At 42.2% G+C, this 25,911-nt stretch overlaps 1 protein-coding gene across 1 annotated transcript in view; it reads left to right on the top strand.

Moving 5' to 3' along the window:
• The window catches only part of Arhgap35 (Rho GTPase activating protein 35), a 112,314-nt gene that overhangs the window by 29,689 nt on the left and 56,714 nt on the right, over positions 1–25,911 (top strand). Inside the window, exon 2 of the mRNA XM_038338960.1 lies at positions 19,605–23,478. Coding sequence (XP_038194888.1) covers positions 19,798–23,478 — 3,681 coding nt within the window. The 5' untranslated portion in view covers positions 19,605–19,797. The remainder of the gene's footprint in view (positions 1–19,604; positions 23,479–25,911) is intronic.

Genomic DNA, 25,911 nt, shown 5'->3' with positions numbered 1-25,911 from the left:
CTTTGTTGCTCACTCACACTGAAGGACTTTTTAAAGTTGATTTTGCCTTGTTTATTTGAGAAAGGGTCTGGCTATGCAGACAGACTGGACTCAGATTCAGAGATCCACTTTCTGCCTTTTGAGTGCTGGAATTAAAGGTGTGTACAACCATATCAGCATGATTCTGCTATTTTTTTTTTTCTTTTGAGATTTTGGGCTATTTTTTGCTGGAAGAATTTGAGCCTCTGATTTTGTTTGAGAGGACTTTTCTATTTTTGCCTTTTTAAGTTTAGTAGCCTGTAATAGGAATGTTTTGCCTCCTGACGTGCTAGTCAGCAAAGTAGTAGAGGTAAGTCCTTCATGAAGGTTACTCTGAAAGAAAATTAGTTAGGCCTCGCATTCTCAACATTCTTCCAGAGTAGTGCAGGTTTATGTCTGTTTTATGAAGTTCTAAAAATCAAATAACCTTTAATTAGAAGCAAGCAGATACAAAGCTTTGACTTCAGACAGCAGTGAGGTATACACCTGTAGAAAGACTGAGGGCCCTATATAGGGGGCTACTTTCACACGGTAGACCTACTAGTTTGAATAGGGATTTAAAACTTTTGATCTTAGTTGACTTTTGTGTGGCCTGGTTTGGCTTTGGCTCTCGTGATTCAACTGAGTTGAGTTCTCTGTTAAATATTAAGGAAAATAGGGTTATGTTGCTCAAGTGTTTTGAACTCATAGTCTTGGTTGGGGTGTGTATTGTCTTTCTATTTGAAGTGATCCACTGTGTATGTGTGTGCCTGTGTTTGAAGGACAGAGGAAATCAGATGCTCTTCTTTTTGTTCTCTGCTTTATTCCCCATCATGCCCCACTAACACATACCCCCTTACCAGTACACACTGGAGGTAAAGGTGTGCAAAAATCACACCTGGCTTTATGTGGGTACTGTGTGGGGATCTGAATCAGGTCCTAAGTGTTTTTATCCACTGAGCCATCTACCCAGACTAAAGTGGTTTGCTTTTTGTTTTAAATGCAGTTGAGGAGTTTATAAGCCTATGTGTAGACAGATTTTTACAGAACCCTTCCCCTCACAAAGTAGATACAGTGAGGAGCCATGTCTTGTTCTGTTTATTGTATGTGACTCTTCTCTGGACAGAAAAATGTCATCTGTTTAGCTGAGTGTGAACCTATGACGTCCTCCATAAAGACTGTAAAAGGGTTGCTGTGTCTGATGCGACATCTTGGCCTACATAAGTTTTTGTATATTTGTATTCCACGTAATGCTTCTGAGAGTTATCAGCAGCAAGGACTTGTCAAGTTATAGGTGGCATTTCAAATCCTGGACAGGCTGTTGTGTGGTAGACTTTCTGGGGAGGCAGTAGAAATAGATTCAGACAGGGACAAAGTTGAGGTCTGAGAAGGAGGAGACAAAGTGGTAAGGAGGTACTAGGCCCCAAATCCTCTCTTAATGATAGACTGCAGAAAATCACATTAGCCATCTCCCCATTTCCATTTAAGTTTAACATTACAGGTACCGTGACAGGCTCTGTTCTTCAGGGTTGTGTGTCACAGGGCAGGGCATAAGGTCAGAGGGGAAGCTCTGGATTTGTTGGTAATGTGTAGTGGCTTGCGTACAGCTGAGAAAAGGTGTGCGTGTTCTTGGTGATTTGGCCTGGGAGAGGAGGTATTCTGAAGGGCAGCCAGAATGCATGAGGTCAAGGAGATTTCTTCCTGCAGCTTAGGTAGGTCAGCTGTTGCTGTTTCGGAAGAGTGGGCTGGGCCTGTTTTCCTTCTCATTCTGAGGGCAACAGTGATAAGACATGACTCACTGATCTTCAAAAAATTACAGGCCAAGCACTTTCTAAGGAATGGTGGCTGATAAGAAGCAACTAGTTACTATTCTGGTCTATTATCTGAAGGGAAATCGTGAAGCTAGCATTATACAGAAAAGTCTGTTTACTAGATTCCTCATAGGAGCACAAGTGTTTTCTTATGTTTGACTTTACAACAAGACATATTTTACAGTTTAAAGTTGCTCTTGAAGTGTTGAAGGGTGAACAGGTGCTGTAGAAAACAGACAGGCTCATAAAATCTGCCTGCGGTAGAGGCAGAGCTTGTTGGTGGGAATCAGTGGTACTGGCTGGCCTCAAACTCATGATCCTGCTATCTGTCTGCCTTAGCCTCCCTCCTTAACACCTGCAGCAGGTGTACGCTACCATGCCTGCCCTGAACAATGATTTTTCCACTTCCCTTCCCAGTCATATTGCTTCTAGGATTTTGGTTAGCCTCTCTCATGCTGGCTGGGGACAGGGTGGCCCCAGGTCTGAAGTGACTTCTAGGATTGTCTCTTCTCCACCAGCCCTGCCTGCCTTGTTGTGCCTTTCAGTGAGAGGCTGCAGATTGTGTTCTTCCAGTAGTCCTCCTTAGTTAATCTTGAGAAGAATCTTAGGAATCTTTTCAGATCAACCCATTTTCTTCAGATTTTGCTTCTTATTTTTCTGCCCTTTACCCTCGGCCCACTCCCTTGACAGAGAGCCACAGGGTCATTGATTTAAGTATGGGAAGGAAATTACGGCCTTGAGCACAGGCAGAAAGAATCTGGCTCCCAGCACTTCCTGTGAGCCACCACTAAATTACACAGCCCAGGCCTGACAAGGCTTTTCAAAGGAGTGTCCCACACTACCACTATGTCAGTGATTCCATCGAAGGCAGTTGTTTGTGCACAGCACTTGTTAAAAGCTGGTTGAACTTGACTTTGCATGGGAAGTGGGTTCCCATGAGGGTGAAAGAGCAGGGTAGACATATAGGGAGGGAGCACAAAGATGGCCTTCTTCACTCCTCCAGACCTTCCTACTGTGTTTGTGCAAGCACACTCAAGCCATGGCTCCTCTGAGAGTGAAGGCTGACACCCTAGTGTACCAGGGCCCTGGCTAAACAGATATTTCCTTCCTCTGTCCCAATGCCACTTATCTGGATATAGGCCATCCTGGTCTACAGAACAAGTTCCAGGACAGGAACAGAACAGAGAATCCTGCCTCAAAAAACAAACAAAAAAAAAAAGGCATAGAAACTGAGGGTTTGGGGGTTGTTTTAGGCAGGGTCCCCAGTAGCCCAGCATGGCCTCTAGGGGGATTATCTAGTGAATATGTATGTATGTATTTCCTCCTACTGCTGCCTCTGGGATTTAGGATTTTAGGTATATACCACTATGTCCAGGTTGAGTCCAGGGTTTAGTGAATACTAGCCAAGCACTCTGTCTATTGAACCACATCCCCAACTCCCTCCCTCCCTCCCCCTTTCTTTCAGGCTCTGGCTATGCAGGCCTCCCAAGTACTGAGTGCACCACAGTGCTTATTTGGAACTCACAGAGATCTGCTTTCCCCTGCCTCTAGAGTGCCAGAATTAAAGATGGGCACCACACAACTGACAACTTTTTTTTTTTTTTAATATATGACCTCAGCATATAAAAGCATACTAAGCTAGAGTTGCTCTCTTGAGGCTGATAGTCCTGGTATTATGTCACCTGTTGAGCCTACTTAGTAACCTGAAGAACTAACGGCATCCTTGGCTCTTCAGGGCATGGCTTCAGTATTTGCACCAGTGAGGTTAGTGTCGCCTCTTTGCTGTAACCCAGCAGGGACTTGGTGGAAAAGAGTCAAGGATATGAAAAAGTGTCCTATTAGAGTCCCAGATGTGCTTGCTAGCTGCACACTTGGTTTGCATGTCTCCTTCTAGAAAACAGCATAAAGTGTATAAAGCTTGTATAGTCTGAAAGTATACCTCTGTGTCCTGGCTCAGAGAAGGGCTTTGCACATTGCAAAAGATGTTATTTAGTGAAAAGGTAGTAGTATGCCACACACACTCCCGCCTGTGTGTGTGTGTGTGTGTGTGTGTGTACATGCGTGTGCATAGCACATGCAGTGGAGTTAGCACTTTTTATCATGTGGGTTCCAGAGTAGAACTCAGATTGCCAGGCCTAGGCCTAGCATACTAGGTGCTATCTAGCTGGTTTTTGTAATATTTTTGCTAATAGTAAAACTACTTTTTTTCTCTGACAGTTCAAATTATTTGGGGATGGGAATGTAGCTCAGAATGTACAGTGTGTGTCTAGCATGCGAAAGGCTATTATTTGAGTCCTAACATCACTAAAAACACAATGGAATATACTTGTAAACTCCAATGCTCAGGAGGGTCAGCTGTTTCATCCTCAGCTACATAGCCAGTTGGAGGCTACCAGGGTGTGAAACCTTGTCTTAAGGGAAAAAGAAAAAGGAAATTCAGCTTATTTTAAACGCAGTTTTCTACAGAAGAATAAAGAGCAAAACCCTAATTTAGCAGATTTTGAGATAAGATTAGGCTTAGGGCACAGTTTGTACAGATTCCAGTCATTTGTTTAGCTCTTGTACAACAGTTGTGTGTTTCGTTTTGTTTAGTTAACTCATGATGTTGTTTTTAACTTCATTTTAAGCAAGACAAGAATATATATTATTTTGGGAAACCAGAAAATGGCCAAGATGAGTATGTGTATTGGTTTTGGCTATATGAAGTTTATAAACATGTGACTCCAACTGTTTCCTGTTAAAGTTTGCTGGGTGTAGAAGTTGACTCTGTTCTAGCCTGTGACATTGTCCTTATTGCTTACCTTCAGTTCTGGCACATCAGATAAAGTAGAAGAGACACACACACACACACGGTTATACATTTGGTATAAGTTTATTATTTGAATAGCAGCCTGTTTTAGGACTGGCAGATGTAGAATAATGCAAATGAATAGTGAGGAATAATGAGAAATAATGGGCTGAAATCCTAATTGTCATGTTGAAATGCTGTCGTGACTTGCTGCTTGATTTAAAACTAGACTAACGTATTTCTCTTTTCTTTTTTTTAAGTTGACAGCAATGCCTGTATCTTCTGCACTGTGCACAGTCTTCTTGCATATTCAGGAACATGAAGAATATTCATTTTCTTTTTGTCAGATAGGGTCTCACTCTGGAACTCAGGTTACCCTTGAACTTGCGATCCTTTTGCCTCGGCTCCCAAATGCTGGAGTTAAGAATCTTTTCTCTTCTTCCTCCTCCTCCTCCTCCTGCTGCTGCTGCTGCTGCTGGTTGTTTGTTTGTTTGTTTGTTTGTTTTGTGTGTTTTATGTTTTGTTTTTAGTATTTCTGAGACAGGGTTTCTCTGTATATACCGAGCTAGTCTTGAATGCATCTTGAACTCACAGAGATCATCTTGCCTCTGCTTCCCAAGTGACAGGGTTAAAGGCATGTGATACTACTGACCGCCAAGAATCTTTTTTTTTTTTTTTTCAAAAGGAACTTTTTCCTGCTAAGAAATTTTCAAACAAAAAACTTTGCAAGATTATGCGGGGCGGGGGTTGTTTTGTTTTGTTTTTGTTAATACATGTTTGCTTGTTTTTAGAAACAGTGCTGGTATCCTATGCCTTCATGGGGCAAGGAACAGATCCAAAGCATTTCTCTAGCTCAGTTCAAGTACTTCATCCATAGTATTCCCTTTGTATTAAGGCACTGTAGACCCCAGCTAAAGCACAGATATAGCATTTTATTTAGAAATGGCAACCACAGTGATTTCCAAGCTTCATTGCATATTAAAGTCACTTTTAGAGACGTATTAAAAATGATGCTGAACAAATCTATGAGGAATCACAGTTTTTCTTATGGTGCATGTGTGTATGAGATAGAGACTAAAGGGGAATGGGAACTGTGCATGTAACATGGTGCTCATGTGGAGGTCAGACAAAATTTTTTTGATTATGAAACTTGGACTTTAATGGCTAAGCCCTCTCTCCAGCCCACGAGAACAAGTTTTGGCAGCCATTTCTCTCACTTGCTAAGGCAGGGTCTTTTTTGTTTGCTTCCATGCTGTATATTCCAGGCTACCTGGCCACTGAACTCTTCTGCATGATTCTAATATCCATGTCCCATCTCACCATAGGATTGCAGATTCATACCATTTTGTATTAATCTTTACCCTTATTTTTTACTTATTTGAGAATTTCTAACAATGAGTATACTGTATTTGCATCATTTCTGCTCCCCTCCTATTTCCAGCTCCTCCATATCACCACTTGAATTTATGAGTTCTTCTAAAATTGTTTCTGGGTACACACACACACACACACACACACACTAGAATATAAGTGTTTTAAAGCAAATGGTGAGGGCTGCCAGGATGTGGCTAAAGGTGCTTGCCACCAAGCTTGATGACCTGACTTTCTGACGTCCACATGATAGGAGAGAACTCCCACCAGTTGTCTTCTCAATGACACATGTGCATCATAACATACATGCTCCCCCAACCATGAAAAATGTAATACAAAATAATTTTTTTAGGTTTTATTTTCTATTTCACAATCTGAGTAAAATCGATCTTAAGGTAAGGATAAGGCTCACTTGTTTTGTTTTTTTTTAATTTGGTAAGGATATCCAAATGCACTGTGTCAATGGCTAAATAGGCCGTGTCATGTGTGGCTTATTGAAATGCTTTTAAGTTTGGACTTACTTAGGTTTTATGTTGCCTTTTGTGTGTAATGCTTGTACAATGTATCCTAAATACTGGTCTTTGTTTTCCTTGCCATAAGTCTGAGAATATGGAAATAAACTCTTCTGATCTTTGCACATGTGTCCATATAGACCCAGACATATACTGCTCAGTGCTTTGTGTCATTACCCCAGCCCTACTTTCTTAGGAGCAGCATCCTCCCAAGTGGATAGATGATAGTGTATCCTTCAGCTTCTGGGACTATTGTAATTGTTATAGGACACTGTCTAAGTGTTACTAGAACCCGAATTTCTTAGAGTCAACTTTAGGGAGAAGAGTGCCTCTTGTTCCTAAGGACTCCTCTCCACCTTCCCGAGGAGTGACTCATCTAGCTGTCTTGGATTCTCAAATTATGCCTTTCAGTATGGGGATAGCTTCAGTCAGTGTCCCATAGCAAAGTAGAACTCTGTGAACCAGACTGATCTGCAACCTTCTGGGTCCTGGGATTAAAATTGTATGCTGCTGTGTTTTCTTATACAACCAGCAGACCAGCTTCCTGGTAGTTCAAACATGTGTCTGATAATTTTGCTAACTTTTACTTTCAGTAACTGAGCACAGTGAACACATCTGACTCCATGTCTTCCAAGATCGCAGTGGCCACCCAGGAATCCAATTTCCTCACCTCCTACCCTTGATTTTCTTTCCCAGTCCATATTTTGTCATTTGTCTTCTTTTTAGAAACAGAGTTTCTCTGTGTTTAGCTTGTCCAGGAATTTGCTCCTTAGACCAGGTTGGCCTCAAACTCAGAGACCCACCTGTCTTTTTTTTTTTTTTTAAAGACCTTTTTCCTGTGTATAAGTATTTTGACGAGTATTTTGGCCTACACACACACACACACGCACACACACGCGCGTGCGCGCGCGATATATCTGCAGAAGTCAGAAGGGTTCATCAGATTCCCTAGAACTAGAGTTAGGGGTGGTTGTGAGCCACCATGTGGATGCTAGGAACCCAACTCTGGTACTCTGCAAGAGCAACAAGCATTCTAAATCACTGAGACAATCTCTTCAATATCCCTGCCCCCCCTACTTAAAAAGCAGAACAAACATCTTTATTAGGGCAAATGGGGAAAATAAACTCCTGAGAGTGAAAAGAGCTCTGAGGGAGAAATACTCTCTCTCTCTCTCTCTCTCTGGTTTTTGAGACAGGATGTAGCAGGGCTGGCCTCAATATGTAGCCCAAGATGACCTTGAACTCTTGACCCTTCTGTGTCCACTGTGTAAGAGCTGGCATGTGCCTCAACATCCGGCTCAGCAAATCCCTGTTATGACACCAATTCTGAGAAAACAGGAATAAATATAAACTCTGTTTTTTTCCCCACTATACAATTTTTAACATCAGAAATGTAGAAGATCACTCCCATCCCCACGTACCCATCAAACAAGCAGTCTGTTCCACAGCAGACACAAGCAGGTCTTTCAGATTAGATGCAGCCCTGATACTATATACCCAGGGATAATGTCACGTCTCAGGTTTGGGGCTTAGTCAATTGAGTCTTCCCTGCTTGCCATGAAAGGCCTAGTGTTTTATTTTACTCATATTCTGTACCTCAGTCTTCCCATGGCCCCTTGGTTTTGGTTAATTTTACTAGAGTGGTCCACAAAGCACACTGTTGATGTTACAAAGGGTGAGTTGGAAGGGATATTATAGAGTGGCCATGCACCTAACCTCCTTAAACTTCGATGTTATCAGTTGTATGAAGCTGGCTGAACCCTCTCCTTTGGTTTTATGGAGCTTCAGAAGATAGGCATGATTTTTTTTTTTTTTTTTTTTTTTTTTTTTTTTTTTTTTTTTTTTTTTTTTTGTTTTTTCGAGACAGGGTTTCCCTGTAGTTTGTAGAGCCTGTCCTGGAACTAGCTCTTGTAGACCAGGCTGGCCTCGAACTCAGAGATCCGCCTGCCTCTGCCTCCCGAGTGCTGGGATTAAAGGCGTGCGCCACCACCACCCGGCCGATAGGCATGATTAATTAGATCATTGACTGTGTTCAGCTCTGTAGAGGCTGGAAATACAGATCTCAGTCTAATCCTGCCCTGGTTTTCCCTGTGAACCACTTCCCTTCTAAAGTCATCATCATACAAAATAACACTTATTTCTGTGAAGATTTCAAAGGTTTTAGTAGTAAGCCAGAAGACAGGAACAAAATCAGATACATATTTTACAACATAACAGGCAGGTAATCCAGAGAAATCCAGTAAATCAGGAAGAGCAGTTCCTCAGATTCTGATTTGTCTTTCTTTATTTTCGTCTTATACTTTCATGAGATAGGCTGGCTAGAATTCTGAAGCTGCCTGGTTGCAGCTGCTGAGGATAAAGTTTAAGGAAGTGCTTTTGCTGAAACAGCCCCCTTCATTGATCATGGGTATCTGATTCTGTCCTCTGAATAATTTGGCTTAAAAATGTTGTTGCTTTAGGACCAGTTTGTAGAGTTTGGCTACCCTCAAAACTTGAGAATTGTGTTAAGGGTTAATTTTACTAGAGTAAAAAGACATGTTGTACTAAATGTGGACTGGTAAGAACATCATCATCATAGTTCTGTCCCCAACCCTGGAATTCAGGGTACTTTCACCAGGACTCAGGAAAACGAATGTAGAGGGGTTGTTGGCAAATACACTGAGCAGAATCTTAGCAGAAAGTTAATCTAACAGAAAATTAGAATCATTCATGGCTACTCTTTGAAAATCTAACTTTAGGCCAGAGTATTTTCAAAACAGACACGAGTTTCCAGTTCTTGATTGAATACTTTGTGATTCCTGATGCTTTGCTGGCTTCCTAAACTTTCTGGAGTCTTGCAGAGGGTGTAGCATGACTAAGAGTACACATGCCCAACATCCATGACCAGAGAGGTAACACTTAATTCAGTCTTCCTTAAAATCTAGAGGACATATTTTAGAGGTGCGTGCATGCATATGTGTGTGTGCTGTATTGTGTATGTATGTAGGTATGTATGTAGGTATGTATGTAATATTTATATGCATGTATCTGGTTAGATTCCCTAGCTGTAAGAACCTTTCCCTTCCATAGAAGGAAGGGTCAGATCCATAGCCTGTATTGCTTCCTTTGCAAACCTATGGTTTTCCACACAACACACCCAGATACTTTTATTTCAGCTCTTACTGGGCTGAAAGGTAGAATTATAATTGCCATATTCAAATACAGTTTTCTTCTAAAAAGAGTTTAGGTGGCAATATTACCAACAGAAATATGGGACTGACGATAAGGCTCAGTTGCTTGCTTACCTAGTATACATGAAGTCCTTGATTAGCAGCCTATCCATTGGTTGAGGTGATATATGCTTGTATTCCCAGTAACTCTAGAGTGACTAAGGTCATCCTCAGCTACATTGTCAGTTTGAAGCTAGTTTGAGACCCTGTCTTGAAAAAAATAAAATAACAAAAATAAAATACAATAACATCAAAGGGGGGCGGGCATCATTTAAATTTTTTTATTTTAGCTTTTTCCCCCCAAATTAAAAAGTTTCATTTTATGTATGTATGAGTGTTTTGCCTACGTGTATGTCTGTGTATCATGTGCATACATGCCTGATGACTGTAGAAGTCAGAAAAGAAAATTGGATACCATAGAACTGGGGTTACAGATGGTTGTGAGCAGCCTTGTGAGTGCAGAGAACTGAACACAGGTGCTCTGCATGAGCAGCAAGTGGTTTCAATTGCTGAGCCTCACTGCATTTATTTACTTCAGCTCACTGATGTTGCATTGTAGATAAGTGCTGGATTGGGCTGATAGATTGTCTCTCAGTTCTGAAGAGTGACATAAAAATGATTTTCTCTGACTGCAGGAAACGGGGAAGGTAGTGTAACAGGACTCACCCAGTGAGGCCTTTCTTTGGGCCATCCTGGGGGCTGTCAGCATCTTGATTTTGACCAGTCATTTAATAATGCACTCATGGTAATCAGGTGAATAGAATTAAAGGTATTATTCCCTTATAATTCTGATTCCCAGAAACAAGGTCATCTTGGTATCTGTCAGTTCCCAAACATTATCACATCTTCTTAGGTCAGATACTTGCCTCCATGCCTTCACTCTGTCTGTCTGTCTGTCTGTCTTTCTTTCAAGGTTTTTCGGGACAGTGTTTCTCTATGCTTGGCTGTCTTGGAACTTCCTCTGTAGACCAGGCTGGCCTCGCACTCATAGAGTTCCGTCTGCCTCTGCCTCCTGAGTGCTGGGATTAAAGGTGTGCGCCCTCTATCTTTAAAAGTCAGTAGATTTGAAGTTTTGCATGTTTATCTAGATTTCACATGTGAGTAGACTGCATGGATAAGGACTTTTGAACTGTACTTCTGTCTCTTCATCTGTAGTTTTTCTCTATTCCAAAGGAAAGGCAAAAACTTGTTTGCATGAGCATAGGTGGGAGATTATTTACAGGAACATTTTCTACTCTACTGAAGAAAATGATTACATCTATCCCACCAACCAATAATTGCTAATAGTTTCTTAGAGAAGGATGGTATAAGCCCCTTCTGATTTTATTTTAATTTTTATTTTATGTGTATTGGTATTTTACCTGCATGTATGTCTGTGTACCATGTGCATGTGTGCCTGGTTTCCTTGGAGACCAGAAGAAAGCATCAGGTTCCCTGAAACTGGAGTTACAGACCATTTTTAGTTGTTGAATAGGTTCTAGGAATAGAACCCCAGTCCTCTAGAATAATAGCAGGTGCTTTTAATCATAGTCATCTCTCCAGCCCGAAGATTTGGGGAATGTTGTTTGACTCACTATAACCATGCTGCCTGAACTTGCTTTGTAGCCCAGCCTGGTCTTTTTTTTTTTTTAATCATAAACTGATTGGCCCATTAGCTCAGGCTTCTTATTAACTTTTTTTTTAATATTTATTGAGCTCTACATTTTTCTCTGCTCCCCTTCCTGCCTTTCCCCTCCCTCCTTCAACCCTCCCCCAAGGTCCCCATGCTCCCAGTTTAATTTACTCAGGAGATCTTGTCTTTTTCTACTTTCTACTTCCCATGTAGATTAGATCTATGTAAGTCTCTCTTAGTGTTCACATTGCTGTCTAAGTTCTCTGGGATTGTGGTTTGTAGGCTGGCTTTCTTTGCTTTGTGTTTAAAAACCACCTATGAGTGAGTACATGTGATTAATTGTCTTTCTGTGTCTGGGTTACCTCACTCAAAATAATGTTTTCTAGCTCCACCCATTTTCTTCCTTCCTTTCTTCCTTTCTTCCTTTCTTTCTTTCTTTCTTTCTTTCTTTCTTTCTTTCTTTCTTTCTTTCTTTCTTTCTTTCCATGTGGAGGGCTTTTTATTAGGGGAAAGGGAACGTAAAAGGGGAGGAGAGGGAAGGGGGAGATTGGTCTCTGGGGACAGGGCAGCAAAAGAGAAGAGGCTGGGGGTGGGAGAGACAGAAAAGCAGAAGAGTAGAGAGAGACAGAGTGAGAGAAGGGGGAGAGACAGAGCTAGCTCCATCCATTTTCCTGCAAAATTCAAACTGTCATTATTTTTTTCTGCTCTGTAGTACTCCATTGTGTAAATGTACCACATTTTTTTTTTTTTATTCATTCTTCGATCAAGGCGCATGTAGGTTGTTTCCAGGCGCTGGCTATGACAAACAAAGCTTCTATGAACATAGTTGAGCACATGTCCTTGTGGCACGATTGAGCATCCTTTGGATATATGCCCAAACGTGGTATTATTGGGTCTTGAGGAAGGTTTCCTAATTTTCTGAGAAATTGCCAAACTGACATCCAAAGGGGTTGTACCAGCTTGCATTCCCACCAGCAATGCAGACGTGTTTCCTTTTCCCCACAACCTCTCCAGCATAAGTTGTCACCAGTGTTTTTGATTTTGGCCATTCTTACAGATGTAAGATGGAATCTCAGAGTTGTTTTGATTTGCATTTCTCTGATTACTAAGGATGTTGAACATTTACTTAAGTGTCTTTCAGCCATCTTAGATTCCTCTGTTGAGAGTTCTGTTTAGATCTATATTCCATGTTTTTTTTTTATTGGATTATGTGATTGATCTTTTGGTGTCCAATTTCTTGAGTTCTTTGTATATTTTGGAGATCAGACCTCTGTCTGATGTGGGGTTAGTGAAGATCTTTTCCCATTCTGTAGGCTGTCGTTTTGTCTTGTTGACCGTGTCCTTGGCTTTACAGAAGCTTTTCAGTTTTAGGAGGAGGTCCCAATTATTAATTGTTTCTCTCAGTGTCTGTGCTACTGGGGTTATATTTAGGAAGCGGTTCCCTGTGCCAATGCGTTCAAGTGTACTTCCCACTTTCTCCTCTTCTATAAGGTTCAGTGTGTCTGGCTTTATGTTGAGGTCTTTGATCTATTTGGACTTGATTTTTGTGCATGGTGATAGATATGGGTCTATTTTCATTCTTCTACATGTTGATATCCAGTTATGCCAGCACCACTTGTTGAATATGCTTTCTTTTTTCCATTTGATATTTTTTTTTTTGCTTCTTTATCAAAGATCAGGTGTTTGAAGATGTGTGGATTGATATCCGGTTCTTCTATTCAATTCCATTGGTCCTCCTGTCAGTTCTTATGCCAATACCCCAGCGTGGGTCTTGAACACCAGTTCTGACCTCTTCCTCCTGAGGAATGAGGTTACTACTACTCTGTTGTTGTTTTAATGGTGTTAAGGATTGAACCCATGGTCTCTCATACTATGCAAATATTCTAGCACTGAGCTACAGCCCCAGTGTGGTTTGTTTTGTTTTGTTTGTTTTTTATCTTTTGGAGTCAGGGTCTGAGTTGTTCAAGCAAGTCTGAAACTTGTGTTTCTGCTTACTCTCCTGAGTGCTGGGGTTATAGATGTACACTGTGACACCTGGTTTGTGCTCCCTGCTTTATTTTCTTATAAGGGACAGGGAATGTGCTTCCTATGCATATCTGCTCTTGCTTGTTTCTCGGAAGCTGAGTAACAGACATTTTGCTGGCTGATGGTGATTGACACCTGAAACACACCCAGAAACTGAGATTGAAGAGGGGGTTAGGAGATGCCTTTCTGTTGTGATGCTTACATGGCTCCATTCTTTTCCCAGCTGGGATGAAGGAAAATAACAGCACCAAGTGCTGTGCTTTTCAAGAGGAGTGGCCCACGGAACTTTTTTCCTAGCTATAATTGGTGGCATTTGGGGGTGGTTGCATACACAGTCTCATATTTAGACACTGTAGTTTTGATTATGGATAGAGGTAAGAATTCCATGTCATTTGGGTCATTCTAGACTAGAGCTCAGGAGCATGTGTTACTGTGAGTGGTGTGTGTAGGTATTTGTCAGAGAATACACCTTCAGGCACAGTCCCAGAGCTGTATGTACTGTTGGATCACAGTGGCATTTCTGATGCTGTCTTGGGAATGGAGCAGATTCTTATTCTGGGTATTGGATAAAAAGTTCCTTCCCCTTCTAGAGGAGTTGCTCTAGTTAAGAGTCGGTGCTACATGTTCCACAGACAATTCTAGACACCTGGTGACAAGGTTTGCAGAGCACACAGGCTTTTGCATGGTTCTTACTACAGCTCACAATTGTGATAAAAAGTTGAAAGTACTGAAGTATCCTCTCCACCTTGACTCCTGGCACTAAATGTATCAGTATTTACACAGAATTCAGTAATACGAGGATTTACTATTTTTTAACCTTTTAATAGATTATTTTTCTGTTCGTTTTTATATTTTTGAGACAAGTTATATGACTAAGGGTGGCCAGGAACCTACAGTAGTTTACTACTGCCTCAACTTCCTCAGTGCTGGGATTACAGCATGAGCCATTACAGCAGCTTGGGTTCATTTTATTTATTTTTTTAGAGTTAGTTTATGTGTATGAATGTTCACCATATGAATGCTAGGGAGTTACTGGTGGTTGTAAACCACCATGTGGGTGCTGAGAATCTAACTCAGGTACTCTGCAAAAGCAAAAGGTACTTTTAACCACTGAGTCATCTCTCCAGCCCAGGGTTAGTTTTAAAGATGTGTTTTTCCTGTTTTCACTCTCCACTTCTGAAAGGACTAGTACTGGAAAATCACTGGAATGCATATTTTGTTACTTAGTTTCTCATTAAGAATTGTTTTTCAGCCAGGTTTGGTAGTGCAGGCCTTTAATCCCAGCACTCTTGAGACAAAGGCAAGTAGATCTCTGAGTTCGAGGCCAGCCTGGTATACAAAGGGAGTTCCAGTATAGCCAGGGCTGTTACATAGAGCAACCTTGTCTCTTAAAGGAAAAAAAAAGTTGTTTCTCACCAGATGTAAGTTTGAGGACATTGAACATTGTGAAGTCTTGGACACGCCTTCCTTGTTCTCTCTTTTTATGGTCTTTTGATCCCTAAGTTTAGTGGCTCTAATTTTTTTAGCTACCTCTTTGAAAAGTTGACCGTGTATATGGGCAGGCACTTAAAGTTATTTCCTCTAAACTAAGTGTTTGAGACATCCTTAGATTTATAACCAGCTTTGTTTACTGTGTAATTCAGTCCAATTGAGGAACTAGTAAAACTGCATTATTCAGACATCAAAGCTGAGAGTGCAGTTACACCAAGGAACTTATTAGGTTTCTAACAAGTAGAAGTTATCAGGTGCTCGAAAATTAACTACTTCCATGCCACCTGATTTTTAAGTTTTGGTAACGTTTTTGGCTATGAACATAATTTGGAGTTTAAATTATAAGTTGTATTCAGACATGGTGGCACATACCTGCCTGAAATCCTAATGTGCCCAGAGGGCTGAGCAGGAGTTAGAGTTCAAGGCCCGCCTCAGTTACTGATGAGTCCCTGTCTCAAAACAGCAGCAAAACTGCATATATATTAGTAGCTGTCCTCTTCAGAGTTGACTGTTCTATACATTTCAGCTTTCTGCAGCTAAGACCATCCTGCCATTTAAAAATTATAACTAAGCAAAGATTGAACAGGTGATGCATTTTTGCTTCAAATTTAAGCCAGTGTTTTTGTTGTTTTATTGTTCCCCGAGGTTTCTGGGAAGGGATGTGTTATTAGACCCACTGTACAGAGAGCTGAGTTACAGATTGCCAGTTACATGCAGTAGTCACTCCAAGGAGGATGCTGTTACTAAGTACGTTTCAAGATAGGTAAGTTTGAGACCCTGTAACCCCGGTGAAAGGGTCATTCGACCCCTCCCCACAAAGGGTCATGACCAACAGGTTAAGAACCACTGGTCAAGAGAGATAACAGTTAAGAACATTTGTTGTTCTAGCAGAGAACCTGAGTTTTTTTTCCTCCTCACCACCCACATGGTGGCTCACAAACATCCATAACTCCATTTCTGGGGGAATCCAACACCCTCTTCTGACCTCCATGAGCATCAGGTATGCACAGGTTATACATACATGCATGTAGACAAAACACTTATACACATAAAATAATAATAATCTTTAAAACTTTTAAAGATATGATTTCTTGACATTTCTGTGAGGCACACAAAAGCATGAAGTTTATAGCAATGCCAGCTTCCTACTAGATGTAAATGAGATTCAAAAGAAAATTGGTCTGTTTGGGAGACTGTTTGCTTGGCTACAGACTTGGCAGTCACACAGTCACACCTTAGTGTGCAAGTAAAAGTTCATGCCACAGAATAGTAGGTGTCAAAGGCCTATGTGTACAGAGGTAGCCAAGGGCAGTTCATTTTATTTACTTCAGCTGAAAGGTTGCTGAAGACTTGGTGACACCATAACAGCTTGCTAATGACTGAAATTGTTAAAATTTTGGGTCCCTTATAGTGCCTCTCCTCAGCCCCACACTTGCCTCCTCCTGTCCTGGCCAGTGAAAGACTGCATTAGTCACATGAGGGTGGTACACACCTTCAGTCCCAGACTCAGGAGGCAGAGGCAGGCGGATCTCTTGGAGTTCAAGGGCAGTCTGATCTACAGAGTTCAGGACAACCACAGGGGAGAGGGGAGAGGCTGCATTAAGTCTAGAAGGCTAGTTTTCAAGAGCCTTGTATATTCTTTATAATCACTGTAGTACTCATTCCTTTATAAGAATCGCAGATGGAGGACACCCAGCAAACTTGAAAACTATAGGGCTTTTCATGAGAGGAACCCATGCATATTTACACTCTTGAGAATTTGTCGTTGATAACAGTAAGAACAATACAAAAGAATATCATATATATTGTCTTAGAGTTGTTATTGCTGTGATGAAACACCGTGACCAAAAGCAACTTGTGAAGGAAAGGGTTTATTTTACTCACACCATTCCATTTAACAGTTGATTATCAAAAGCAGTGAAGACAGTAATTCACTGGGCAGGAAGCTGATGCAGAGGCCTTGGAGAAGTGCTGTTACTGGCTTGTTCATCATGGCTTGTTCAACTGCTTTATTAAAAAGTTCAGCCCAGGGATGCCACCACCCACAATGAGCTGGGCCCTCCCCCATCAATCACTAATTTAAAAAAGGACTTACAGCCAAATCTTATGGAGGCATTTTCAATTGAAGTTTCCTCCTTTTGGACAACTCGTGTCAAGTTGACCTAAAACTAGCCAGCACACATACTTTAATGCAGATTTACCTGTTAACATTTTGTCTGCAGTGGTTTTGTTTTGAAAGGTTCTCATATGACCCATGTTGGTCTGAAACTGGCTTTGCCTATGACCTTGCATAGCCAGATAGATCTTCTGCCTGCACCCCTCAAGTGTTAGGATTTCAGTCAGACACTACTACTTTCAGTTTATGTGGGGTGAGGATCAAGCCCAGGGTTTCTTTCATGCTAGGCAAGCATGAAAGTCACGGCCCTAGTCCCTCCTTGGCATTCTTACTCTTTCACAAAGAGATTTTTTTTCCTGAACATTTACATTCATTTTGGCTCTTCCCCCAAAAAAATACTTTAAAAGTAGGGATACTTTATCTTAGTAAAGCCGTCCACTTCATAAACACTTGTATTGATTTTTTTCTGATTTATTCTTTCTACTCAAGTGTTCTATCACTGATCTACATCCCTCACCCCAATTAATTTTAATGTGTAAAAGACATGTAACAAAAAATTAGCCAATTTTAGTAACATAGTTCATAAGTGTTAAAACTGTTCATAATATTTTATCACTACCACCGCCTATCCCTGTGACTTCATTCTTTGTGTGAATGCAGGGTCCCTGTTCACTCCTTCTCTCAGCTATGGCAACCATCATTGCACCTTCTTGTTGACAACTCTTAAAATAGAAACAGTCTACTGTTATAAATTGTCTTCAGAATTGAGTGTATGTATTGTGTATGTGCACGTATAGATGTGTTTGTATGCATGCATGCAACAGTTTGTGTATACAATCAAAGTATCTGCTTAATGGGGTTACATCTCCTTTGATAGGCTTGGTAGCTATCTCATCTCTGCGCTACCCACCATTGCCCATGGGATTCTTTTGCCCTAGATTTTCTTCTACACTTTGTAGTTTTAGGTTTTTAATCCATTTAGAGTTTTTGTTTGTTTGCTTGGTTGGTGGTGTTTTTTGTTTGTTTGTTTTTAGTTTGTTTTTTGAGACTTCTGTGTAGTCTTGAATACCCTGAAATTCACTATGTATACCAAGCTGACCTTAGATTCACAGAGATTTGCACGCCTCTAAATGCTTAAGGGATTAAAAGTGTGCTCCACTACACACTACTAGAGTTGGGTTTTGTTGTTGTTGTTTTTGTTTAATTGAAGTGCCTATCACATGTTAGATAAACACTCTTAACATCTGAGTCACATCCCCAGCTCTAGGGTTAGCTTCTGTATATGATATGTAGATAAAGACCTACCTCTGTCCTTTCCTGTGTGTGAAGATCCACTTTCCTCAGCACCAGCTTTCTTTTTTAATATTTATTTATTATGTATACAATATTCTGTCTGTGTGTAAGCCTGCAGGCCAGAGGAGGGCACCAGACCCTATTACAGATGGTTGTGAGCCACCATGTGTTTGCTGGTAATTGAACTCAGGACCTTTGGAAGAGCAGGCAATGCTCTTAACCTCTGAGCCATCTCTCTAGCCCCAGCACCAGCTTTCTAAGTCTATCCTTTCTCCCAATGAATGGTCTCAACAGCCTTGTCAAAAGTCGTTTAGACAGCTAGGCATAGTGGCAGAGACAGATGGATCTCTGAGTATGAGTCCAGCCTGATTTACATAGTGAATTTCAGGACTACATAAGTGAGACCCTGTCTCAAACCATTACTCCTCCCCCCAAAAAAAAAGTCATTTGGTGATATATATATGATGATGATGATGATGATTTAGCTATGAGTTTTCTGTTTCTTTTTCATTGGATCTATGTCTTTATATCACTGCAGGACTGTTTTGATTGTTGTAGCTTTGTAGTAAATTTTGAAAGCAATATTGTGAGTCTTCCAGGAAGCTTTGTTCTTTCCTTCCTCCATTCTCTTCTCTCTCCCCCTTCTGTCTCTGCTCAGGCTACTCCTGAACTGCTTTTCCTGCCTCAGTCTCCAGAGTGCTCTGTACCAGACTGAATTTTGATTACCGCGTGAAGGTGTTGTCTGTTTTCTCCACTATAATTACTATTGAGAGCTTTTCCTGATAATTAATAGGCAGTTTTAGGAGACATTTGAATTATCTCTCAACATCCTGCCCCTCAAGATTTCCCAACGTTATACTTTCCGTCATAGCTCTCATCTGATCCAACTATATGGCTTTAGTTCATGTTTTTTGTAGTGAGCTGTAATTTATTACTGTACAATTTCTTTGGTTCATAGATTAAAACCTTACTCATAGGAGCTCCTTCAGGATGACACCGTTGCCCTTGTGAAATGTCCCTTTCTTTACCCTCTGAACCATCTCAACAACTCTGATGTCAGCCTTAATCACTCACCCAATATAAGACTTACTAAAAACATTAGGTTTACTAAATATTTGTTGGATTAAAAAATACTTCTATTGTCTCAGGATGCAGAGGCAGGTGAATCTCTTGTGAGTTCAGGCCAGACAGGTTTACAGAGCTAGTTCCAGGATAGCTAGGGCTTTTACACAGAGGAACCCTGTCTCAATAAAAAGCAGAAAGAGAGAGAGAGAGAGAGAGAGAGAGAGAGAGGGAACTTTTATCTATAATTTATTATAATTCAGTAGTTAAAGTAGAGTTTGGATATTGATGTTTTCTCTTTTACCCCCTCCATCTAGGCAGACATGTTGGCTATTTGGCGATGAGAAGTAATAAGAACTGACATCATACTGGTTTAGAACACTATGGGACCTGACACTTGTGCTGCTTGGGCAGCTGGCCTCCCCTGGCACTGCTGAGAAGCCCTCTTACTCTACTGCAGAACACTAATCTGATCTCGGAAGTAGTTGATTGTGGCAGGATGTTTCGAAGATGATGATGGCAAGAAAGCAAGATGTTCGAATTCCCACCTACAACATCAGCGTGGTGGGACTGTCTGGGACTGAGAAGGAGAAAGGCCAGTGTGGCATTGGGAAGTCTTGTCTGTGTAACCGCTTCGTGCGCCCAAGTGCAGATGATTTTCACCTGGACCACACTTCTGTCCTCAGCACCAGTGACTTTGGTGGACGGGTTGTCAATAATGACCACTTTCTCTACTGGGGAGAAGTTAGCCGCTCCCTGGAGGACTGTGTGGAATGTAAGATGCACATAGTGGAGCAGACTGAGTTCATTGACGATCAGACTTTTCAACCTCATCGAAGCACGGCACTGCAGCCCTACATCAAGAGAGCTGCAGCCACCAAGCTCGCATCAGCTGAAAAACTCATGTATTTTTGCACTGACCAGCTGGGGTTGGAGCAGGACTTTGAACAGAAACAGATGCCAGATGGAAAGCTGCTGGTTGACGGTTTCCTTCTGGGCATCGATGTTAGCAGGGGCATGAACAGGAACTTCGATGACCAGCTGAAGTTTGTCTCCAATCTCTACAATCAACTTGCAAAAACTAAAAAGCCCATAGTGGTAGTCCTGACTAAGTGTGATGAGGGTGTTGAGCGGTACATTAGAGATGCACATACTTTTGCCTTAAGCAAAAAGAACCTCCAGGTTGTAGAGACCTCAGCAAGATCCAATGTGAATGTGGACTTGGCTTTCAGTACTTTAGTGCAGCTCATTGATAAGAGTCGAGGAAAGACAAAAATCATTCCTTACTTTGAAGCTCTCAAGCAGCAGAGTCAGCAAATAGCTACAGCAAAGGACAAGTATGAGTGGTTGGTGAGCCGCATTGTGAAAAATCACAACGAGAACTGGCTGAATGTCAGCCGAAAGATGCAGGCATCCCCTGAGTACCAGGACTATGTGTACCTGGAAGGGACACAGAAGGCCAAGAAGCTCTTCCTGCAGCACATCCACCGCCTCAAGCACGAGCATATTGAGCGCCGGAGAAAGCTTTACCTGGCAGCCCTGCCATTGGCTTTTGAAGCCCTCATACCTAATCTAGATGAAGTAGACCACCTGAGCTGCATTAAAGCCAAAAAACTCTTAGAGACCAAGCCAGAGTTCTTAAAGTGGTTTGTTGTGCTTGAAGAGACACCATGGGATGCCACCAGCCACATTGATAACATGGAAAACGAGCGGATTCCCTTTGACTTGATGGATACCGTCCCTGCCGAACAGCTGTATGAGACCCACTTGGAGAAGCTGAGGAATGAGAGGAAGAGAGCTGAGATGCGAAAGGCATTCAAAGAAAACCTGGAAACCTCTCCTTTCATTACTCCTGGGAAACCTTGGGAAGAGGCTCGTAGTTTTATTATGAATGAAGACTTTTACCAGTGGCTGGAAGAATCTGTGTATATGGACATCTATGGCAAGCACCAAAAACAGATTATAGACCGAGCAAAGGAAGAGTTCCAGGAGTTGCTTTTGGAGTACTCAGAATTGTTTTATGAGCTGGAACTAGATGCCAAACCCAGCAAGGAAAAGATGGGTGTCATCCAGGATGTTTTGGGAGAAGAGCAGCGATTTAAAGCATTACAGAAGCTCCAAGCAGAGCGTGATGCTCTCATCCTGAAGCACATTCATTTTGTGTACCACCCCACAAAGGAGACATGCCCAAGCTGCCCAGCTTGTGTGGATGCTAAGATTGAGCACTTGATTAGTTCTCGCTTTATCCGACCATCTGATCGGAATCAGAAGAACTCTCTGTCTGACCCCAACATTGATAGAATCAATTTGGTTATCTTAGGCAAAGATGGCCTTGCCCGAGAATTGGCCAATGAAATTCGAGCTCTTTGTACAAATGATGACAAATATGTGATAGATGGTAAAATGTATGAGCTTTCCCTGAGGCCAATAGAGGGGAATGTCAGGCTCCCTGTGAACTCTTTCCAGACACCAACCTTCCAACCCCATGGCTGCCTCTGCCTTTACAATTCAAAGGAGTCTTTGTCCTATGTGGTGGAGAGTATAGAGAAGAGCAGAGAGTCCACACTGGGCAGGCGGGATAATCACTTAGTTCACCTCCCCTTGACCTTAATTTTAGTTAACAAGAGAGGGGACACAAGTGGAGAAACTCTGCACAGCTTAATACAACAAGGCCAACAGATCGCTAGCAAATTACAGTGTGTCTTTCTTGATCCTGCTTCTGCTGGCATTGGTTACGGACGCAACATTAATGAGAAGCAGATCAGTCAAGTTCTGAAGGGACTCCTGGATTCTAAGCGTAACTTAAACCTGGTCAGCTCCACTGCTAGTATCAAAGACTTGGCTGATGTGGACCTTCGAATTGTCATGTGTCTGATGTGTGGTGATCCCTTTAGTGCAGATGACATACTCTCTCCTGTCCTGCAGTCCCAAACTTGTAAATCTTCGCACTGTGGGAGCAGCAACTCTGTTTTACTTGAACTTCCAATTGGACTACACAAGAAGCGAATTGAGCTATCTGTTCTTTCATACCATTCCTCGTTCAGTATCCGAAAGAGCCGGTTGGTTCATGGGTACATTGTTTTTTATTCAGCCAAACGTAAGGCCTCTTTGGCAATGTTGCGTGCCTTTCTTTGTGAAGTGCAGGATATCATCCCCATCCAGCTTGTGGCACTCACTGATGGCGCTATAGATGTCCTGGACAATGACTTAAGTCGAGAGCAACTGACAGAGGGGGAGGAAATTGCACAAGAAATTGATGGGAGGTTCACAAGCATCCCTTGTAGCCAGCCCCAGCATAAACTTGAGATCTTTCATCCCTTTTTTAAAGATGTGGTAGAGAAAAAGAACATAATCGAGGCCACACACATGTACGATAATGTTGCTGAGGCTTGCAGCACCACTGAAGACGTGTTCAATTCCCCCAGGGCTGGGTCACCACTCTGCAACTCAAACTTGCAGGACTCAGAAGAAGATGTGGAGCCTCCATCATACCACCTGTTTCGGGAAGATGCCACATTACCCTCCCTGTCCAAAGACCATTCCAAGTTCTCTATGGAGCTGGAGGGAAATGACGGGCTATCTTTCATAATGAGCAATTTTGAGAGTAAACTGAACAACAAAGTACCTCCACCAGTCAAACCAAAGCCTCCTGTCCATTTTGAGATCACAAAAGATCTGTCCTACCTAGACCAAGGCCATCGGGAGGGACAGAGGAAGTCTGTGTCTTCTAGCCCCTGGCTGCCTCAGGATGGGTTTGATCCTTCTGACTATGCAGAGCCAATAGATGCTGTGGTCAAGCCGAGGAATGAGGAAGAAAACATTTACTCTGTGCCCCACGACAGCACCCAGGGCAAGATCATCACCATTCGGAACATCAACAAAGCCCAGTCCAATGGCAGTGGCAATGGTTCTGATAGTGAAATGGACACGAGTTCTCTAGAGCGAGGCCGCAAGGTATCAGCTGTGAGTAAGCCTGTGCTGTACAGGACAAGATGCACCCGGCTGGGGCGGTTTGCTAGTTACCGCACCAGCTTCAGTGTGGGGAGTGATGACGAGCTGGGACCCATCCGGAAGAAAGAGGAGGATCAGGCATCCCAGGGTTATAAAGGGGACAATGCTGTCATTCCATATGAAACAGATGAAGACCCTAGGAGGAGGAATATCCTTCGAAGTCTAAGGAGGAACACCAAGGTAAGACTCAATTTGGGATGAGTCAGTAGGGGATTGCACAGCATCTTGTTGAGATTTGATTGATGATAGCAACTATTCAAGAACAACATGATTTTAAAAAAAAACAATGGATGTGAGCGCATAAGCATGAGAGTACATTTATTCTTTGTCCTTATGTTAAGAACCAACCTTTGCATTAGATATCTACTACTGGCAGTTCTAATGTAGTTAGCACCTTGGATAGATATCCTGGGCTTGCCTTTGCCTAGAACAGTAATTACCCAAATGAGCAGGTGGTGTAGAGCTCTTCATTGTCTTGACAAGTGGCCAAGCCAGTGACATTACAGGTACTCTTTCCTCCCTTAAAGACTTCAGATTTGCACCCTTTGGCCTGAACATACATCATCTATATGGCTCTCAAATGGTGCTTTCTCATGATCACAAAAGGGTACTGCATTTTACATTAGTGGTTCTCTGTAGTGAGAGCAGTGGGCCGTGTTCCCGCTGCCCTGCTCCTGGCCGCCTGCTATCTTATGCCCCAAAATAACAACACACAAATTGTATTCATTTAAACACTGCCTGGTCCATTAGTTCCAGCCTCTTTATTGTCTAATTCTCACATCTTGATTAACCCATTTCTAATAATCTGTGTAGCACCATGAGGTGGTGTCTTACCGGGAAGGATTCAGCATGTCTGACCTGGTGGCTGGCTTCATGGCGACTGGCCCAGAGAGGAGAGGCATGGCCACTGTCTGAGCCATCTATCTCACTTCCTTCTTCCTGTTCTGTCTACTCCACCCACCTAAGGGCTGGCCTATTAAATGGGCCAAGGCAGTTTCTTTATTAAGGATTGAAATCAACACAAACAGAAGACTCTCCCACATCAGTTCTCTGCACACACAAATCTGTGAAAGTGAGGAAATGGCCCCCCAAAAAAATCTCAGCATGGGATTTTGTAAAATGAGATTTTACATCCCTTCATCCATCTGCAGTCACTTCTTCCATTAGTGAGTCTCTGAACTTGAAGGGACCACAGGCATGACAGGGACAGGGACCAACAAGGGAAGAAAGAAGTTATTAGTAGTGTTTTACATGTCAGTAGCAGATAAAAATGTCTTTTCTTGCTGTAGATGGCAATTTGGTGTTTACAATGCAGAGAGCTAGAGGCAGTTCCCTGTCCTCTTAGGCCTGGGCTTTGAGACAAAGTATCACACACACACACACACACACACACACCCTCCCACTCCCCTCACCATTAGAACTGTTCAGAGAGTGACATCTTGGTTAGACTCTAACATGGATATATACAGGTTTGTGCTCACTCTCCTCCCTGCCAGGAAACACAGAGATTGGTCACTCATGTGAGGCTTTATAAGGACCTTGGAGGGGGAAGTTGCCAGAAATGAATGTCTTAGAAGACACACCATATCAAAAGTATTTGGAGTACTGAGAGATAGCATAGAGGCCATTGTGGTGGCCCTGGGCCCTGGGAGGTGGAGGAGCATGACACCATCTGTTCTTGGTCATGCAGAGTGCTTTTCAGTCACTACTGGCCGAGGCTTCCATGGTAGCCTTGTCTGTAGTATCAGAAAGGGCAGAGCCGTGTTGTGTGAGTTGTGGGCCCCTTTTTCGAGTCACTACATTCTTTGCATTTAGTTTTTCTACAGCTTATCTGTCTACTCTGGGGTCATGTCTGCCTCTTGTATATTGTTCTTCAAAACTTGGAAAGAAGACCCAGTAAAAATAGTTCTTATTAAGAAAACTAACCAACCTCCCTGTATTTCCCCCGTTTTCTTATTTGATGATACCAAATCTGAGCATTTTGAACATTTTGGCTTTCTTCCACTTCCACTCCTGATTTAAAAAAAAAAAAGCTTATGTGAATGCTGACAGTCTTCTGATTAGTTGGGGTGTTTGCACACCTGGGAATTAAGAAAGTGGCACACTGAATTATAAGTCTTTTTCTGACTTCTGGCAATATTTTTAATACTGCAAATGATGCTTTGAAAACATCCCAGACTGGGGATGTAGCTCAATTGTAGAGAGTATGCTGAGCCTTTGGGAAACACTGGGTTCCAGTCCTAGTACCACATGAAACCAAGTGTGCTAGAGGCAGTCCTGGTCTGCAGAGTGAGGTCAGGACAACCAGTACTGTTACACAGAGAAACCCTGTCCGGGGGGGTGGGGGAGTGGGCAGTGGTGCACATCTATAATCCCAACATTGAAGAGGTAGAGACAGGAGGATCCTACCAAACCTAAGGCCAGCATGGAACCTTTCTCAAAACAATCAAAATAAATAATTTTTTTAAAAAATTGTCAAATAAGACATGATTTCTAGATCTCACTGTGACAAAGGCTTTACTCAGAAGAAACAGTTTCTGCTTCTTGAGCTGTATCCCTGCTGGGGACCAGACATGTCCCCAGCTGCTGGATCAGCAGGCAAGAAGTACCAGC

The sequence above is a fragment of the Arvicola amphibius genome, chromosome 8 (genome assembly GCF_903992535.2).
Source record: "Arvicola amphibius chromosome 8, mArvAmp1.2, whole genome shotgun sequence".
NCBI lineage: Eukaryota > Metazoa > Chordata > Mammalia > Rodentia > Cricetidae > Arvicola > Arvicola amphibius.
The sequence above is the reverse complement of the archived record's forward strand: the minus strand, read 5'-3'. Positions and strand labels throughout refer to the sequence as shown.